Here is a 16,183-nt window from a genome sequence, read left to right on the forward strand (position 1 = left end):
ATGATGATAGTTTAATGTGAAATGGGAGTTGGGAGAGGGAGCTGGGTGGGCATCATTTTCCAGAAGTCATCAGCTACGTGTGAGTTATCTCACACCCAATATTTTGTGGGAGTTACCGCATTGAGTGGTTGAGACAGGAGGAGGTGGTTGTAACCTCCTACCTGTTCTTTTTTTTAAATTAATTTTTGGATTAAGGAGTGAAGTTTTTTTTTATTATCTTTAAATTTTTTTTTCTTGTAGTTTTAGGGGGGGATAAGGGAAGGGGGTGTTTTTTTCTTTTCTTTTTTTTCTCTTCTTTTTTTTGTGTTATTGTAAGTAATGTCTAAACTTAAGTTTGCCTCTCTTATTGTTCAGGGTTTAAATAATCCTATTAAGTGTAAGAAAGTACCTGCTTACTTAAAAAAATTAAAAGTTGATGTGGCTTTTTTGCAGGAAACTCATTTAACAGATAAGGAACATTTGAAACTTAAATGTGAATGGGTTGGACAAGTTTTTTATTCTTCATTTAATTCAAAGGTGAAAGGAGTGGCAATTCTGGTGCATAAGAACTTACCATTTCAGTTACAGAATGAAGAGAAAAATGGAGGAAGATTATTAAAATTGAACTGTACAATTCTTAATGAGACTTGGACTTTGCTTGATGTTTATGCTCCAAATGTTGAAGATACAGCTTTTATTGTAGACATGTCTTTATTACTTGGACAAACAAATTCCAATGTGATGATTGGGGGAGATTTAAATGTGATATTGGAGCCTTTATTGGACAAGTATCCAAGAGTAATTAAGAAATCTAAGATGGCAGTACAAGTGACTAATATGATGAAAGATTTGAACTTAGTTGATATTTGGCGATGATTTAATCCTACAGAGAAAGATTTTTCTTTTTATTCTTCACGACATAATTCCTTTTCAAGAATTGATTATTTTTTAATTTCAACACATTTGCAGGATAAGGTTATATCTGTGGATTATAAGGCAAGGCTGGTTTCAGATCATTCATTATTATTATTAGAATATCAGAGTTCAAAAAATGTTCAGAGAACCCCAAGATGGAGACTTAATACTATGTTATTACAAAAACCAGAATTTATGTTATTTAAAAAAACAAATTGAGGATTTTATTAGTAATAATGATAATTCTGTTTCTAGTCATTTTGTTTTATGGGACACAATGAAAGCTTTTTTACGAGGTCAAATTATTAGCTACGCATCTAAAGTAAAGAAAGAGAGAATTAGAGAGATTGAAGATTTAGAGAAAAAGATAACTGTTAGTGAAAAAGAATTTCATAAAAATGCTACTGAAATGCAAAAGAATCAGTTAACTAATTTAAAATTAAAGTATAATGAATTACAAACATATCAATTTGAATGTTTAATGAATATGTTTTATGAATGGGGTGAGAAAGCTCATAAAGTTTTATCATGGCAGTTAAAAAAAGAACAATTATCTAGGATTATACCAGTAATTAGAAAAAAATCGGGTATTACTTTTAGACAAAAAGAAATTAATGAGGAATTTTGTAATTTTTATAAAAAACTATATACATCTGAGTGTAAAGATGTAAATGAAGATGCAATAGGTTCTTTTTTGAAAAATATTAACTTGCCACAGTTGAATCAAGAAGATAGACAAGAGTTGGATAAATCTTTTACAGAGAATGAAATTGAAATGGCTATAAGAGATATGCCAAATGGAAAGGCGCCTAGCGAAGACGGGTTCTCTATAGAATTTTATAAAACTTTTTATGTTGATATATCTTCTATTTATAAGAATGTAATACAAAAAATTTATAAAACTTTCCAATTACCTGAATCTTGTTCTAATGCAATAATTATGGTTATACCAAAAAAAGATAAAGATCCTTTACAGGTTTCTTCTTATCGACCAATATTGTTGTTAAATGTAGATTATAAAATTGTGGCTAAAGTTATGGCTAATAGATTGGCTCAATATTTACCTAAAACAATACATAAAGATCAAACAGGATTTATAAAAAATAGATATGCGTCTGATAATATTTTGCGATTAATTATTTTGATAAATAAATTTAAATCTCAAATGAATCATCCAATAGTGGTCTCATTAGATGCAGAAAAGGCTTTTGATAGAGTGGAATGGAAGTTTTTATTTAAAGTACTTGAGAAATTTTGTTTTGGTTCTTCGTTTATTGGATTGATAAAGGCTTTATATAATATTCCGAAGGTTAGAGTTGCTACTAATGGACAGATTTCAGAATCTTTTGATTTAACAAAGTCTACTAGACAAGGATGTCCATTGTCACCTGCTTTATTTGCTATAGTTATTGAACCTTTGGCACAGTTAATACGTCAAAATGAAAATTTTAAGGGTATGAGAGTTTTAAATGAGGAATATAAGATTAATTTATTTGCAGATGATGTTTTATTATATCTGGTAGATCCTGATATTTCCTTACCAGCAATTCAAGAATCTTTAGAAATTTATGGTCAATTATCTGGCTATCAGGAAAATTGGGTTAAAAGTGAAATTTTGTCAATTAGTAAAGATGATTATTCGATTTATAAAAATATTACGAAATTGAAGTGGACAAAACAAATTAAATATTTGGGAATTAATGTTAATACAGAATATCAAGATCTATATTCAATTAATTATCTTCCTTTAATAAAAAAGATTAAACTAGATTTGATTAGGTGGAAGGACTTACCTTTAGGTTTATTGGGGAGGATTAATACTATAAAAATGAATATTTTTCCTCGGATGCAATATTTGTTTCAATCAATTCCTTATTTAAAAAAAAAGTTTTTTAAAGATTTATATAAAGTAGTTAGAGAATTTTTATGGAAGGGAAAATTTCCGAGGGTAGCAATGAAAAAATTGATGTGGGACTTTCAATTTGGAGGTTTGAGATTACCTAATTTTCAATATTATTATGAGGCTGCTCAATTTAAATTTCTTAGTGCATTAATGAATATGGAGGATCCGCCCAGTTGGGCAAAGATAGAACTGGCAGTTATTTTAGAAAAATCTCCACATGAATTTTTGTTTCAATGGAATAAAAATTTGCTACGAACTTATGATGTACCAATATTGAAACATTTATTGAATCTATGGACCAGTAAACTTGATAAAATGGGGCTTAAAAATAAATGGTCTGGGCGATTGCCGTTATATAATAATCAACTTGTTCCTTTTACGGTCTCCAATATCACTTTGAAACAATGGGAAAGGAAAGGAATAAAAAATTTATCTGATTTTTTTTTGAAGGACATTTTTGTTCTTTTGAGGAATTACAAAAGAAATTTGGTATTAGTGGAAATTCTGTATTTGTAAAACAAATATGTGGTCGTCAAATGACTTTATTGCCCGAAACTAGTTTTGAGAAATATGTACTTTCAATACCAGAAAATGGGTATATATCTGATTTGTATTGTATTTTACAAGAAATTGAAAGTAAGAAAGATTGGGACAAAAATAAGTTGAAATGCGAAAAAGATTTAGGTTCTACCATAGCTGAAGAAACCTGGATGGAAATTTGTCAAAATAGTATTCGGAAATTGATTAATGCTAGATTAGCGATGATTAATTATAATTTTATACATCAACTATATCTAACACCAGAAAAATTTAAAAAATTTGGTCTTAGTAAGTCAGATTGCTGTTTTCGTTGTGATCAGATAGCTAGTACTTTTTTTACATACTGTTTGGTCTTATGACCGATTGCAACAGTTTTGGAAAGGTATTCAATCTATATTTAATAGACTATATATTTGTGTTGTATTAGATCCTGATATATTTTTATTAGGGAATATGCAATCATTAATTGATTTAGGATTAAATGATTATCAGATTTCTTTTATCTATTTAGCTTTAGCAGTGGCCAAGAAATGTATAGCATCTACTTGGAAAGATAGAAATATTCTAACCTTGGATAGGTGGTATTGAGAGATGAAGTCTTGTTTAATTATGGAAAGGATATATTTTTCAATTCAAGATGTCTTTTTATAAATTGAAGTGGACTCCATTTGTTAAGTATATGCAATTAAGTTTGATTTAAGTATGTTCCTAGATGTGATATTTTAGATTTGATAAATCCTTTTTTTTTATTATTCTTATTTGTCATATTTTTTTTGTGTTTTTTTAAATATATGATATTATTAATTTTACTAATTCTTCACTCTTTATTTTGGGAGAGGGGAAGGGTGGGTTTTTTTATATATAGATTTTTTTTAGTTCTTATATATGTGGGGGGGTTAGGTTGAATTAAGTTAGGTTATTAATGTTGTACTGTAATTATATTATTTTATTTTATATTTTTTTAATGTAATTTTTCTTTTTATTCCTGTGATAAAATCTTTAAATAAAGTTTTTTTTTAAAAAAAGGAATCTTTCTTGGATACACCTGTCAAATTCTGTCCCATCTATCCCCCTTACAGTAAGGAGGTGCCAATCAATATTACGGAAGTTGATGTCTCCCATAACAACAATCTTGTTATTTCTGCACCATCAAAAATCTGCTTACTTATTTGCTCCTCTTTAACCTGAGGGCTATTTGGAGGCCGATTGACCACTTACAAGAGAGTGATCGCTCCCTTCCTATTTCTGTCTTCCTCCACAATATTCTCCCTTTCTGCAGCTGAGATACTATCCCTGATTAGTTATGCCACTCCCCCACCCCCTTTTATCTCCCTTTCTATCCCTTTTGAAACATCTAATACATGGCTGAGGTCATCAGTCAGACCTGTTTTTTTGCATCAGCCAAATCTCTGTACACAATAGTCATTCCACATTCTGATCTTCCTTACTCCTAATTTAAATAAACACATTTCCTTCCCTACAACTGACTACTTCTCTGCTCCATCGACTGCCTTTCACAATCTCACTACACATTGCATCAATCTTTCCACCATCTGCTCAATTCTCTACCCTATCATCCAGTTTCCCAACACCCCCTACCAACTGGTTTGGCTAAGATTAACCTAAGATTGTACACCCTGATTAGATATTGGTGTATGAATTATGTAAGGGGGTTTCTTAGCACTTAATACTTTTTATAAGCATTAACAAAAAATCCTGATGTATTGATTGATACACAGGGTTTGAGGCGTGCCATTATATTAAATGTAGAGCTGTTATAGATAATCAGAGTGAGTAGAGGACAAAAAGAAACAGGCCTTTCTATTGTAATATGGAGCATTTCTTTGCATTTAAAATGTTTTGTTTGCACAAAGGGCATAGGTATCTGATTTCATATTCTATGAAAGGTGTAGGAGCAGGTAGTTCTGCTAGTAATTTTATTGGTGTTGGCAGTAATCTTTACCTGTCTGGACTAAAACTGCACTAAAAAAGAAATGGAAAAATATCACGGTAATAGCCTCACTAATTTGTTGAAATTTAAAGAATTGAGATCCAAAATGAAAAAATTTCAGATTGGTATTACACGTCTGATTTTATTAGGCACGTAGTGTTATAAAATAGAATTTTTAACTAAGCAATGGATATGAAAGGGAATGATAAGATGCATATGTGAAGGTGGGGGAATGGGATGTTACTGCAGCTGCTGTCGTTGACACATGGTATGGAGGTAGTCAGTGTTTCTAGTATGAATGTAATATCTTGTGATATGATGTGAATAATATAACAAGCTAGGATGGGGTATTATACAGCATGATAGACTGGATTGGAAAGTCAGATTGTGTTGACCCCAGGTGAGCTGGCCATTTGGATGTTAGGAGACGGAGGCAGATGATGGTGGAGAGTTGTAATTCAAATTGATGGCCTGGGACCAATTGTGTGCTGGAGGAATCAGTGCTGGTCCACTGTTGTTTGTCATCAATAAATAACAACTTGGTTGACAAAGATTTTAGCATGGTTATTAAGTTTGTGGATGACACCAAAATTGGTGGTATAGTGGACAGTGATAATTATCTAAAATTACCACAGGATCTAGATGAATTTGGAATATGGGCCAAAGATTGGCAGTTGGAATTCAACCTGGACAAGTGCACTTTGGTAGGTTAAAATGGGGCAGGGCTTACACATTGAAAGGTAGGGCCTTGGGAAATGCATACAACAAAAGACTTGGTGGTGCAGGTACATAGTTCTGTGACGGAGGTGATGTAGGTTCATAGACTGGGTAATGAGGTACTTGATAGGCTTGCCTTCATCGATCAGGTCATTGAGTATAGGAGCATGAATTTTAGGTTACAACTGCACAGGACATTAGTGAGACTCCACTTGGAGTATTGTGTGCATTTTTAGTCCCCCAGCTATAGGAAAGAAGTCATTCAGCTGAAATGGATGCAGAAAAGATTTTCAAGAATGTTGCCAGGTCTAAGGTATTGAATTAGAAAGAGAAGCCATATAGGCAAGGACTTTTCTCCCTGATACACAAGAGGATAAGGATGGAATATGGCAGATTATAAAAATGCGTGGGGCATAGATAAGGTAACTAGTCATAGAGGTCATAGGTTTAAGGCAGTGGTTCTCCACCTTTTTCTTTCCACTCACATACCACTTTAAGCAATCCCTTACTAATCGCAGAGCACTTATGGCATAGGGATTACTCTAAGTGGTATGTGAGTAGAAAGTAAAAGATTGAGAACCACTGGTTTAAGGTGAGAGAGGAAAAGATTCAAAAGGATCATGAGGGACACTTTGTTCAAACAGAGTGGAACAAGTTGCCAGATGTAGAAGTGGGCCAATTTTCAAAAACATTCCGGCAGGTAGATGAATAGGAAAAGTTGAGGAGCATATGGGCCAAACTCAGGCAAATGGGACTAGCTTGATTGCCATGGATAAATTGGGCTGAAGGATCTGTTTTCCTGCTGCAGAACTCTTGACTCTAGTTACAAAATGTAAGTTAATAGTGCATTTGGGATATTAATTGGTATAACATCCATTTGTCTAGTAAATTTGCCAATTCAGCATCAAAGTCCCAAGCAAGACAGATTATGGGTATTTCACTGTAATTACTGTATATACCGTCATATTAGGATTACTAGTATATAGGATGACCCTGGAATTTCCAGCTAAAATGTTGGTTTTACACCCTTTGTGTAAGACTACCTCATATCTGGTACTTACCACCGACCAGTGGATGCAATTAACAGCAAATCACAATATTTTAATAACAAATTACCATGTAGAGGTTTCAATTTTATTTGGATATTTTAAAATAAACCACTGTCGGCTTCTGTAACAGGCCTTTTAAAACCTGTACAATGACAGCAATTGACCTGGCCAGATGGACCCTGTGCAGGAATGCTGAGACTTTGCATGTATGAGATTGTGATGGAGCCAGTGGGAAGATGGCAGTGATTTTGAGACTTTGTCGTCAATGTGCGGATTTTAGACCTAGCGAATAGGATGACCCTGATTTTTTATGGTGAAATTTTTGTTTGGATTGTCTTACACGAATATACAGCATTTTGTAACCATGAAATTGTTTTATAAAAATCATTATGAAAATAATAAACCTTGTGCCCAATGTAATTTTAGACAAGATCCAGAACTTGTTGGCTCAAGGTACAGTTGATCCACGGTCAAAGCTTGTCCTTGTGAATGCCATAGAGGTCATTTTTTTTTTCCTAATGATTTTCCCAGGAAGAAACATTCAAGACGTCATTTATTGAGGAGCTTGCAACTGATGTTCTAGAGCTCCCTTATGTTCAGGATGAGCTGAGTATGATAATCCTGCTACCTGAGGAAATTGATGGATTTGAACAGGTAAAAATGATTAAACATCAAAGCAGACTTAAACTGGTTCAAGAAAAGCACCCATTGTGCCCTTACAATTAAAACAGGAATGTTTGCATATGCTACGATTGCAATACTCAAAAGCCAAACTGTGGCCACCTGCAAATAGTAGAAACAACACCTAATATTCTGCCTCGACACTTGTTGTTCTGAATCTCTTTGCCCCAGTGGCTCTCAACCTTTTTCTTTCCACTCACATACCACTTTTCGTATTCCCTATGCCTTAGGTGCTTTGTGATTAATAAGGGATTGCTTAAAGTGGTATATGGGTGGAAAGAAAAAGGTTGAAAACCACTGCTTTAATTGTACCCAATTGACTCGTTTTGTGCACTGTTTCATAACTCCAAAGGAAATGGACCAATGATAATTTTTCTCAAGCAAAATATTTCACTAATAATTGGGTCTAGAGCAGTGATTCTCAACCTTCCCTTCCCACTCACATACCACCTTGAGCAATTCCTTACTAATCACAGAGCACCGATGGCATGTGAGTGGAAAGAAAAAGGTTGAGAACCACTGCATCCCTCTGTTTCCTACCCTCTAGCTCCCCAACCCCGTTCCCTTCTCATTCACAGAGCTATCCCCCTCAACTTTTTTCCTTTTCTGCCTTCCCACCCTTATCCACTCATGAACTCTTCCGTTGGCCTGTGCTCCTCCCCCTGCTCCTTCCCTCCTACTTCCTCCATTTTATTCAGGCACTGCCTGAATCTCAGATCTGGACAATGGGCTCAGGCCATCGTTATGTCCATATGCTTCCAATAAATGCTGCGTGGCCTGCAGGGTTTCTCCGACCTTTTTGTGCATTGTAATGCGCCTTTACATCTAGTTTGTCCAGAGTCGTAAAAAATAGCTCTGGCATTCCTGACGAAGGGTCCAGGCTCGAAACGTTGGTTACCCTTTTACTTCCTATGTATGTTGTGTGACTTGCTGAGATTCTCCAGCACACTTGTGCATTGCACTTGATGCCAGCATTGCAGATTTTGTTGTTTAAGCTCTGTATATGGTCACTGGATATAATTTAAACAGTGAAAGGTTGAATTAACCTGCAATGTTTTAGTGGTCATCTTCAATGGAAAATTTGATCCTGATAATCCTGTTGTGTAATGTTTCACAGCATCAGTAAAATAACTGAAGAGATTCAAGAGATGTTGAGCTTGATTTTTGTCTGTTGGACAGACTATGCTTGGAGTTCCTGTGGGAAAAATATCTATTACATGAATCTCTGATTTGTTTCTCCTTTAGCTTGAGAAAAAGCTGACAAGTGACAAACTAATGAAATGGACCAGCTCAGAAAAGATGGATCCTTTTGAAATGTCAGTTTATCTGCCCAAATTCAAGTTGGAAGCAAATTACGATCTGGAACAGACACTTTTTGCAATGGGAATGTCGGAAACTTTTGACAGTAAAAGTGCAGTTTTCTCAGGAATGACAGTGGCAGGTGGCCTGTCTTTATCCAAAATAATGCACAAATCCTTTGTGGAAGTTAAATGAAGAAGGAACTGAAGGAGCAGTCAGCACCCAGGCTACCATGGAATTTCAGAGCTTCTGCTTCGAAAATGAATTTGTAGTTGACCACCCATTCCTCTTTTTCATCGGGCACAACAAAAGTGAAAGCATCTTATTCCTTGGAAGATTCTCCTCCCCTTAAACAAATATTTCACTAGTTAACTCTTATGGCCTGCTTCATGTACTTAACAATGCAAGGATTTGTATAGGAATGCAGCAAAAGATTTCATAATGAACTAATTTGCGAGTGTAGATTCTGAATAACCTGTTCAATTCCAAACTATTTTGCTTATTATATTATTTTGGCTCTGGTAAATGTTGATATGAATTTCAGATCCTCGTCTTCTGAATGAGCTCCCTGTACAGACCATGTGCTTTTTAGCTGATAGTTAATTGATTATCATTGTCAAATGAACATTTAACTTCATTACAAATTAAACAGCACATTTGATGAGTATGAATAGCCACATGATAAGCTGATGTATTTTTTTTTTACACTGCAGAAAGCTGAAGGAAATTATCAGACAAAATTGGGCAATAATTGTAGTAAATAAAAAAGGAACATGTTGTGATTACATTGATCAAATAAGTGGTGGAGACACAAGAGACTTTAAAACCTGGAATCTGGAGTAAAAACAATCTGCTGGAGGAACTCAGTGGGTCAAGCATCTGTGGAGATAAAGACATAGCTGAGGTTTCGGTTCGAGACCTTGTCTCAGTTGTAGTTGGATAGAAATGAATTTTTTTGTGCCTGTTTTTCTGACAAGACATTATCCCCACTGCTGGACACATTCTCGAGGTGTCCTGGATGCATTTGTAAATGTATGAGAAGGTCTTGTTTGCAAAATGAATAATTGAAAACTGGGCAGGTATTTTCAGTTTCCAACCAGTCATGTTCACTTGAAGGAAGTCATTTAAAAATGCCCTCTGGAATAAGGAGTAGCAGGATCTTACCCTCAAATCCAGTCCTGAAACACTGCACATCCTGATCTTCGCTTAGATCGAATGCTCATGCAGCAAACTCCTCAAAATCAAACCCTGCAAAGTACAGGCAGGACTTTAGAAAGAGTTCCATTGCAGGCCACCCTAACTGGGTGCAATTCACTGAAGGGCTGTGCTTCTACAGGGTATATGTTTAAGCAGTCGAGCAGTGATGGCCCAAGACCCATCCTGTACTTTAAAAAGCTGGAGTATTATCATTCTAAAATAGTCCATCATTAAAAGTTCAAGTACAGGAGCAGCAAGGCAATCTCAATCCTTGAGATGGTGCATCAACGCACATAATTCTATATCAGTCTTACCATGAAACAGTACAAAACTTAGAGACAGTTTTGAAGGCTCAGAGTGAGGTCTGACCTGTTGCAACTATTAAGGGCTTGAACTAGTTTCCCAACAGTGGCACCCTTTAATCCTTCTTTCATTTGCCACTTGTATAACATTTTAAAAACCTTTTCTTTCAGTCCATCTCTTTCATAGTCATGGTCAATTTCATCAATTTCTGATTCTCTGAACCCAAGTTTCCGAGCACAGTGTTTCCAATCTTTCCCAAGTTCTCCTCGCAAAAGGTCCAGATGAGATTCTTTAACTGGGTTATCATCTAAATTGTGGGGAGAAATAAAAGTCAGTACCGCGTTCTTCAAAGGTTCTCAAGACAATCTAATGTTATGTTGCACACTGACACGGCTGGTAGAGTTGCTGCTCAGTCCAGCTCAGTCCTGACCTCAGCTGCTGTTGGTGTGGAGTTTTCATGTTCCTCACAGCATGACTGCAGGTGTTTCCTATAGTGGTCTGGTTTGCTTCCACTTCTCAAAGATGAGCAGTTAGTGGATCATTTGATGAGAATGTGGAGATAATATAACGTGTGAAATTAGAGTAAATGGGTGGTTGATGGTTGGTACAGATTTGATGGGCTGAAGTGCCTGTTTTCCAGGGAAGCTCCAGAATTACTGAATTATCTATCAAGAACATCCAGATGACCACCACTAACTAAAAACATAACTGGATTAACCACACAAATATTGTGGTCAGAGGCTGAGTATCCATAACTGTGGACCAAAATTAGAAAGGTATTCTTTCATTCCTGCTGAGTCAGATCTCTGAAACTCTGCCAAGCACATTACTACCTTCACCAAATGACTAGCAACAAGTTAAGACAACATTTAATTGAACATAAAAACAAAGTCCAGGCCCGTCGGCCCACAATGTTGTGCTGATCTATATAAACCTACTTAACAATCTAAACTTTCCCTAACTCACACCCATAAACCCCTATTTTTCTTGCATCCATATGTCTGTCAAAGAGTTTTTTAAAAATGTCCTCATTTTACCAGACTCCATCAGTGCCCCAGGCAATGTAGAGCAGGCACCCACTACTTTGTGTGTATATATTAAAAAAGGACTTTCCCCTGATCTCCCCTACACAGATGAACTCTAGTATTTGCTACCGTCGTCCCAGGAAAAAGGTGCTGGCTGTCCACCTTATCTATGCCTTGTCAACCTCTAATTAAAGTTGCCTCTCATCCTTCCTTCCGAAGAGAAAAATCGCTAGCTCGGTTAACATTGCTTCATCATATGCATTTTCCAATCCAGGCAACATCCTGGTAAATCTCTTCTCCACTCTCTCTAAAGCTTCCTGTAATGAGGAGACTAGACTGAACACAATATTCTGTGTGATCTAACCAGAGTTTTATAGATTTTCAACATTACCTCATGATTCTTGAACTTAATCCCCTGACTAATAAAGGCCAGAATATGCCTTCTTAACTACCACATCAACCTACGTGGCAATCTTGAGAGATCGATGGATATGATCCCTCTTCTTCCACGTGGTTAAGAATCCTGCCATTAACCATGTACTCTGCCTTTGTTTGTCCTTCCAAAATGCATCACTTCACATTTATCCAGATTGAACTCCATCTGCCACTTTTCCAACTCTGTATCTTGTGCCTACCCTTTACCATCACCTCAAGGAAAAGAATGTTATTGATGAAATACCAAATTCTGTTAACAAGTTTAAAAAATTTAGTAAGACTTTTAAAAGCAATAAAATATTTATGCTGGAAAAATGTTTTTATTGTTAGATTATTATTGGCCTGACTACTCTTTATATTCAATGTACTTAAAAAATGATTGATGCACAATTGTTCAAATACATCCTTAAATATCTATGAAGTGGGTTAAAAGCAGCTCAAATAATGCAATGGATATAAAAAAAATGCCCAACAATGCTGAGTTCAGTTGCTGTGGAGTCTTGATTGTGAGCAGTTGGAGGACTTGTCCCAGAATATGCTCACCTTCTGAGCTTGGGGAGTTAAATTCAATGTCATGTTGTGATCAGGAGTTTGGAGCATCACACTCGCAAATTGGGCCGTACGACATTGCCCTACAACATCTTAGTCTGATTTTCTTCCCCTTAAAGAGATCCTTCACTTGTTTCCTATTAATTGTTGAGCGTAGCACTGTACCTTGCAATGCCTGCATTTATGCTGGATATTTTCTTCATGAATGAGTTTAAAAGTGTGACAGTATTATCATTTGTCAGTTGTCTATTGAACAACTTGTGACTATTATTGGGAGAAGTCGATAGACATGCACTTTTTGGAAGATGCTGGGGTCTGTAATACATGTGTGCTAGAAAACTCTGGCAGGACACACAGTATAGATATAAAGTAAAAATTAGTCGATGTTTTGGACCTGAACCTTCCTTAGTGCTGAGAATCAGGCAAATGCCCAAATAAGAACTTGGGGGGGGGGGGGGGGTTTGGGGAAAGAGGAGCACAAACTCACAGGATAGGTGGATACAGGATAGGAGGGGGAAGAAGGAGCTAAGAGGTGATAGGAGAAGGGCAGAGGGAAAAGAAATATATCTCTGAGAGAAAGAAGTGAAAGGCTGGAGGAAGGGAGACAGAGGGAAGAGGGTAAGAGCAAGATCAAGGAAGGGGGTCAACAGAAATTGGAGGTCGATAATAATGCTGTCTGGTTGAAGATCACCGAGATGGAATACAAGGTGTTGTTTCTCCACTTATGAAGGGTCTCTTTGGCAGTACACAAGGTCGTGGACAGGCATGTCAGTGTGGCAATGGGGTGTGGAATTGAAGTGGTTGGCCACTGGGAGGTCATGACAACCACTCTGTGGAAATATGGTTTTTCATCGTCATTGGATCAGATTCCTGACTCATTTTCTAAATACTGTACCTTCATCGAAAGGAGGGTAATGGTTTGAGGTGGCAGGTCTCCACTTTCTCAAACAATAATGCACATCCTTTGCATGTTTGAAGCAGGCCCCCCATTCGAAGCACAGGCATGGTAAAAATTTAGAAGAGGAAACTATTCAACAATTGAGAGCTCTGACCTCTGCCTGACCTAAAATGGAGGTCGAGTTTGCAGGAAGATAACAAGGAGCTTGAGTGCCTTTTGTGGGGAGCAGATACGAGTCCAGCAAAATGGCAGGAAGCGTGCACCAGCTCTTGTAAAACTCAACCTTTACACCCCGTCAAACATCTCCTCACCAGCACTCTACAACCCGCAGCAGATCTTCCAGGTCTCAAATGAGTCTCGTCAACCATCCCAACATAATCAAGCCATTCTCAAGCTCAGGAGGACCCCATTGTGAAGATAATGATCAATGCCATTTTCAAAAATTAATTACTCTACAATAATAATATCAACAATAAGATTACTTGATGTTTTAAATTTTGTCTTACTTAAAATCTCTAGGTTCTGAGTATTCATTGTCTCCTTTCTTCTATGGTAAGACCTTTTACCAATGTACAACGTGTTATTGTTACCAATTTGCACTCCCTTGGCATCAGACATGAGGATGTTTGGTGAGGCATCTAAAGAAAAAGAGACACATAAGAGACTGTAGATTCTGGAAATCTGGAGCGAAAAACACACTGATGAGGAACTTAAAGGATCAGGCAGCATCTGTGTGGGGATGCCTCGAGGGATAATGATGTGCTGGGTTGAGACTCTGAATCAGGACTGAGAGTGCAGAGTGGAGACAGCCATGAATAAAGAGGTGAGGGTAGGATAATGCAGATGAAACTGATGGGGAGGGGTTAACCTGCAGGTTAAATGCGTGAGTGATGTACAGTTGTAAGCAGATGGGTGGTGGGAAGTTTGCTGGGGGAGCAGTTGAGTGGATCAGGAAAGAGGTAGATGCACAGGGGCTGAAATAGAAAATTCTATGTGCATCCCATTGGGTTGTACACTACCCAGTCAGAATACGACATTTTGTTCTTCTGAAATGGTACGAGGAAAGACGACAGTTGATTTCCTCCGTGATGACTCTCCTTTTACCAATTTCATTTTAGCAATGTTAAACTTTGTGAAAGTTGACTGAACACACATTGAAGAGTGATGATCATTTACTCACCTGAAATGTTTTTCCAAATTCCTTGACTTCTTCCTCACACCCCCCCATCCCCCTTTTCTGATCACAAGAGTCCTATCATGCTACAGCAGACAAGCCCACTTTTGGGGATGCCCCTGTCCAATCCCTCCCATAGGCCTGGTGGCTGAGGACTGGAATCCAAAGCAAACTAGTTCGCCTTAAGTCTTCTCTGGTCTCGTATACTGCATCATTATTATGAAGCAAGTGTAGCCCAGGCCTTCGGCAAAGTTTCATTTCAAACAGTTCAGGAGATACACCAGGGAAATCCAAATGCTTGATCAACTTTCCAGCCTTCTTTCTAGTTTATTATCTACTTGGAATTGTTCATTATAAGGCACTCAGTTGGAATGTGTGAACATGCTGAGGGACAACTTGATCTTAATATCTTACAGTAAAGCACTTTTATGATTCTTTGCCAGAAAAGTACCATGATGAACCATTTCTCCAATAAACATGTTACAATTTCACCTCTTCAACACTGATAGCGTAATAACTCCCTGATGAAACAAGCTCTTAAAGACACACAAGGGATAGTAGATGCTGGAATATAGTGCAAAAAAAAAAATCTGCTGGAGGAACTCATTGGGTAAAGTGGGATATAAAAGAACGGTCAAGACTGTCTTGATGAGAGGTTCTGGCCCAAAACCTTGACTGTTCTTTTTCTCCCACTAATGCTGGCTCAACCCTCTGATTTCTCTAGCAGAATGTATTTTGAAACAAACTCTTACCTTGGCTAAAATATTTCAGGCTGCCAGGTTGCCTGTAATCAAAATGGGTGGTAGGATTCAAAAGAAAATTTCCATTACGTGGGCCAGGTTCATTTTGATTTCTTGACTCTGAGGGGAAAAAAAAGACAAAAAAAAAACCATTCTGAATGATTTTAAGTGTTAGTTTGTAAAGTTTCTGACACAGAAACAATATTCTGCAAAGATACAATGTATGTGACAGTAGTGGAAAATGAATCAATGACACCAAGGGAAAGGAACAGGGTGATTGTGGAGTGTTTTAAGACTGGAGATCGGTACCATTGTGTGCCACTGAGATGAGTGCTGGTCAGTGCCGTGTGCTGGAGGAATCTCTGCTGGTCAGTGCCATATGAATCAGTGCTGGTCTGTGACATGGTGCACCATAGGGGTCAATGCCATGGTGTGCCATTGGAATCAGTGTTGGTCTGTGACGTGGATCAGTGCTGGTCTGACATGGTGTGCCGTGGGGATCTGTGCTAGTCAATGTAGGGTGGCGAAGGGATCAGTGCTGGTCTGACATGGTATGTCATGGGGATCTGTGCTAGTCAATGTAGGGTGGTGAAGGGATCAGTGCTGGTTAACTAATGTCATTTGAACAACTTAGACACAAGTATGATTTATCAAATAAGACATTCCACTGCTATCTTCAGATAAGATGTTTCCATGATCCACTGGGATTAGTGCTGTTTGGTGCTGTGGTGTGCAGCAGGAATCAATGCTGGTCTGTGCTGTGGTGTGCCACAAGGAACTGTGCTGGTCAGTGCTGTGGAGCTCAATGCTGGTCTGTGCTCTGGTGTG

At 37.2% G+C, this 16,183-nt stretch overlaps 1 protein-coding gene and 1 pseudogene across 9 annotated transcripts in view; one reads left to right on the forward strand and one right to left on the reverse strand.

The window, feature by feature from the left end:
* The window catches only part of LOC138757872 (serpin B6-like), a 32,568-nt pseudogene extending 23,060 nt beyond the window's left edge, over positions 1–9,508 (forward strand).
* The window catches only part of ripk1l (receptor (TNFRSF)-interacting serine-threonine kinase 1, like), a 97,437-nt gene continuing 90,293 nt past the window's right edge, over positions 9,040–16,183 (reverse strand). For all 9 annotated transcript variants that reach the window (XM_069909082.1, XM_069909047.1, XM_069909041.1 and 6 more), the window contains 3 exons: positions 15,368–15,475; positions 13,948–14,079; positions 9,040–10,841 (listed from right to left, as the gene is read on the reverse strand). In XM_069909082.1, coding sequence (XP_069765183.1) covers positions 10,564–10,841; positions 13,948–14,079; positions 15,368–15,475 — 518 coding nt within the window. In that variant the 3' untranslated portion in view covers positions 9,040–10,563. The remainder of the gene's footprint in view (positions 10,842–13,947; positions 14,080–15,367; positions 15,476–16,183) is intronic.

The sequence above is a fragment of the Narcine bancroftii genome, chromosome 1 (assembly GCF_036971445.1).
Source record: "Narcine bancroftii isolate sNarBan1 chromosome 1, sNarBan1.hap1, whole genome shotgun sequence".
NCBI lineage: Eukaryota > Metazoa > Chordata > Chondrichthyes > Torpediniformes > Narcinidae > Narcine > Narcine bancroftii.